The following is a 3,743-nucleotide window of genomic DNA, read 5'->3' as shown; positions in this document are numbered from 1 at the left end:
GCAAAAGTGCTAGACACATTGCACGAGAGCCATCCCGGCATTTGTAAAGCGAAGGCCCTAGGAAGAGGGTGTGTCTGGTGACCGAATATCGATGCTGATGGAACGAGTAGTGAAATCATGTTGTTGGTGTCAGTAACACGAGAGGATGCCTTCAGTAGTTCCATTACGTCCGTGGGAGTGGCCAAACCGTCCGTGGTTGCGATTACACGTAGACTACGCGGGTCCGTTTATGGGAAGAATGTTGTTGGCCGTAGTTGACGCGTTTTCAAATGGTTAGAGGTACACACCGTGTCATTAGCTACGTCATGGGCAACAATTAAGAGTATTCGAGCATCCATCGCAACTCACGGTATACCAGACATAATAGTATCAGATAATGGCTTTTGTTTTACGAGTCAAGAATTTGAGTTGTTTGCATATCCAACGGTATCACACACATCGAATCAGCGCCGTATCACGCCGCTCAAACGGGCTTGCTGAACGGATGGTACAAACGTTGAAACAAGGTTTGAAAAAGATGGAAGTAGGAATGTTTCAGAAAAAATTACAACGAGTGCTAATGACCTACCGGAACACGCCTCACACGACAACGGGAATAACACCAGCCGAGATACTTCTCCGGCGAAAACCGAAGGTCTTATGAGATTGACGAAAACAAACATTGCACAGAAAATATGTAGAAAGCAGAGTGAACAGAAACAACACGACAAAAAGGCTCGAAAACAATCATTTAGCAAACAACAAGATGTATATGTTCTCACTTTTGGGACTGTTTCTCAATGGATTCTAGCACAGATTCGAGAACAGCACGGTCCTTTATCGTTTACTTGCCGGCTGCAGGATGGACGTATCGTGAAGCGGCATCAAGACCAAAAATAAAGACAGATAACAACGTGAGGAAAATGTGGCGGACACCAATTGCACACCGGAGGACAAACAACCAGTTATATACGAAGGAGATTTTGGCAAGCCCGCGGCACACACGCAACAAAAACAAAAAGAGACCCATCAACAAACAGAAGAGCAGAGGGGAGATTCTCGAGGAAAGGAGGGACAACAAGTTTCGGCACAGACGCCGCTACAAACAGACAGCCAGACAGAGAAAGGGGAAATCTCTCCAAAGGGAGACAACAAATCTCGGCTCAGACCAGCGGATACTATTAGAACGAAAGAGAGGGAACCTCAAATAATGGAACTCCGGAGGTCGCAACGAGTGAGGAAGGCACCGAAGAGACTAGACTTATAAGTAGCCGATGAGATCAATTAGTGTTGTTGTTGTTTTTAGAGATGGCTGCAGACAGTAAACGTTTGAGCATTTAACACTATGACTGTATTTTGTTGTAGTTGTCTTTTGTGTTAGTTTTTGTTGTGGTTGTTGGGAGAGGGTAAGTAATGTAGTAGTAGGGGACTCGGACTTAGTCCGGAAACCCGAGCAAGAGAGTGTGAGCGGGAATAGCAGTTCTATCTAATATATAGAATATATCACACTGAACTATTATCTAAATTGATGCACACACGCTTCGACGCGTATTATAGGTTCTTTCGCATACTAAGCTCTGGCTTCAAACATACGGGCAATCCACGGGGTCTTAATCAATGGCTGCAGCAAGTGATCCTAGGCCGACGCTGTTTCGGTCATATGACTTTGTCTACGACACGGGCAATGACTGGCTTGGTTCAGGCACCTTCGGAGAAGTCTATAGATGTCGCTTGAGAGGTTCTGGTCAACTATTTGCCATAAAGATTCTCTCGACGCCTAGGACAATGAAACCCAGGTAAATACACAAAAAGAGCTATAAATGCATTGTTTTACTGCGGATGACGCAAATCTGCTTTAGTTATTGTATCGTCTGGTAGACTTATTTAAGAGTAATCATAGCTTTCTCTCTAGTCCCCGTATGTATACCCCGTATTACTACTACTACATTTCCCCGTCCTCCCATAAACGTCCTAGTTAGTTATAGCAAACATGGTCCTTCTTCCATCCAGGTTCCAGTACTTGCCGGCCCGACCTACTTCTGTGGATCTGTTCCTGTTGTTCTTCTGCCTGCTCATCTGTGTTAGCATTTCCCACCTGCTGCTCCTCTTGTTCATCTTCTTCCACCATCTCCTGGTTGTCCTCGACTCTTTTGCAGGTGTCACTTAGTCTCAACTGCAGTTGTTGTCGGTTTCGTCTGTTTTGACCCCCACCCGCCAACTTGACCACGTACGACCTAAGATTAATTACTGTCATCACTACTGCTGGGATCCGCCACCTACGTGTTTCCATATCCCATACCAAAACGTGATCGTTTCGTTGCAGTGGCTGCAAATCCCGACATCCGTGACGCGCATCAAAGTTCTTCTTTTGTCGTTGTGTTTGAAGGCCATCCCGCTGTTGGACTTGTTGGGAATTCACCACAACCGGGCCCAGTTGCACACTCGTCGCCGGAGGGGTTGTCCTCAGTTGCCTTCCCATCAGCAACTTGCAGGGGATATACCGTAGTTTCTTGTAGAGTTGTTCTATACGCTAGCAACGGCAACTGGAAATCTCCTCCCGAATGCTGTGCCTTCTTCAACAATCCTTTTACTGTTTGAACCCCCCCTCTCCACCAGGTCATTACTCTGAGTGTGCATTGGCGATGATGTGACATAATGGAATTCCTATTGTTCTGCAAAGCCATGAAACTGATGGCACGCAAATTGCGGGCCATTATCACTTATCACCACACGCTTGATGCCATGACACAAAAATATCTTTCAAAGCTGAAATGACTATTTCTGCTTTACTTGAAGACAAGGAACATATGTTCGCGATTCCTAAACAATAATCGACACTCAGCAGATATTGCACTTTTTCCAATTCGAACAAGTCAATTGCAACCTTATCCCAGGGCCCTTGAAGCAACTGGGATGGCTGCGAAGGCTCTTTTCTTTGTTGAGGTCGAAATTCCATACACGTTTTACAATGCCTGATCATCTGTCGAATAGCATTGGACATTCTGGGCCACCAGATGACTTCTCTAACCCGAGAAAGCGTCTTGACGACACCAAGGTGACCTTCGTATGCCCTCTGTAGCATTTCCGCCCTCATAGACCTAGGAATCACGATTTCCACTCCTCGCAAAATTCGGCCTCTAATTTCTGTCAGCAAATGACGACTTTCCCAAATTCATGTATGTCATGTCAAAGCTCCTTTTGCGTGTGAGGCCACCCCAAGCGCAAGCACTCTGAAAGAGCTGCCAACTGGGGATCCTTGCCCGTTTCATCTTTCAGTCTCTGAATTTGCTTATCCGACCGTTGTAATGCTTCTTCAAATATCTGCACATTCTCCTCTACTAGACTAGTAATTTCGTTGTCGGCCTCTTCAACCGAAGCTCTCGACAAGGCATTTGCTACCGCCATCTTCTTGCCCAGGGCATATTTCACTCGGAAACAGTATCTCATAATGCGAAATTTCAACCGCATCAATCTCGGTGGACATTCGTCAATACTCTGTCGATTCATTATCGATTCCAAAGGACGATGATCCGTCTCAATAAGAAATGGCTGTTCTGTGCCAAAGACATAGCAGTGCAACTTTTCACAAGCCCATGGCATTGCCAATGTTTCCTTCTCTATCTGAGGAAAGCGTTGTTTATCAGCTGACAATGACCTGGAGATATACGTAACTGGTGCCCGACGTCCATCCTCTTGTACCTGAAAGAGTACCGCGCCAATTCAAAATGAGGATGCATCAGCTGACACCACTGTTCTTACGTGCG

General features: G+C 45.8%; 1 protein-coding gene across 1 annotated transcript; it reads right to left on the bottom strand.

Annotated features, from left to right (window-relative positions):
• Window positions 1–2,695: 2,695 nt before the first annotated feature.
• On the bottom strand, window positions 2,696–3,073 carry LOC134184691 (uncharacterized protein K02A2.6-like). Its single transcript, XM_062652435.1, has one exon. The coding sequence runs from the start codon at window positions 3,071–3,073 to the stop codon at window positions 2,696–2,698; it is 378 nt and encodes a 125-aa protein (XP_062508419.1).
• Between the last annotated feature and the right edge of the window lie 670 nt (window positions 3,074–3,743).

Source organism: Corticium candelabrum, chromosome 9, assembly GCF_963422355.1.
Source record: "Corticium candelabrum chromosome 9, ooCorCand1.1, whole genome shotgun sequence".
In the NCBI taxonomy this organism is placed as follows: domain Eukaryota; kingdom Metazoa; phylum Porifera; class Homoscleromorpha; order Homosclerophorida; family Plakinidae; genus Corticium; species Corticium candelabrum.
This window is presented reverse-complemented; position numbering and strand designations above follow the sequence as displayed.

Coding starts and splice junctions, on each gene's coding strand:
- LOC134184691 (XM_062652435.1), bottom strand. CDS start 3,073: ATGAGGGCGGAAATGCTACAGAGGGCATACGAAGGTCACCTTGGTGTC.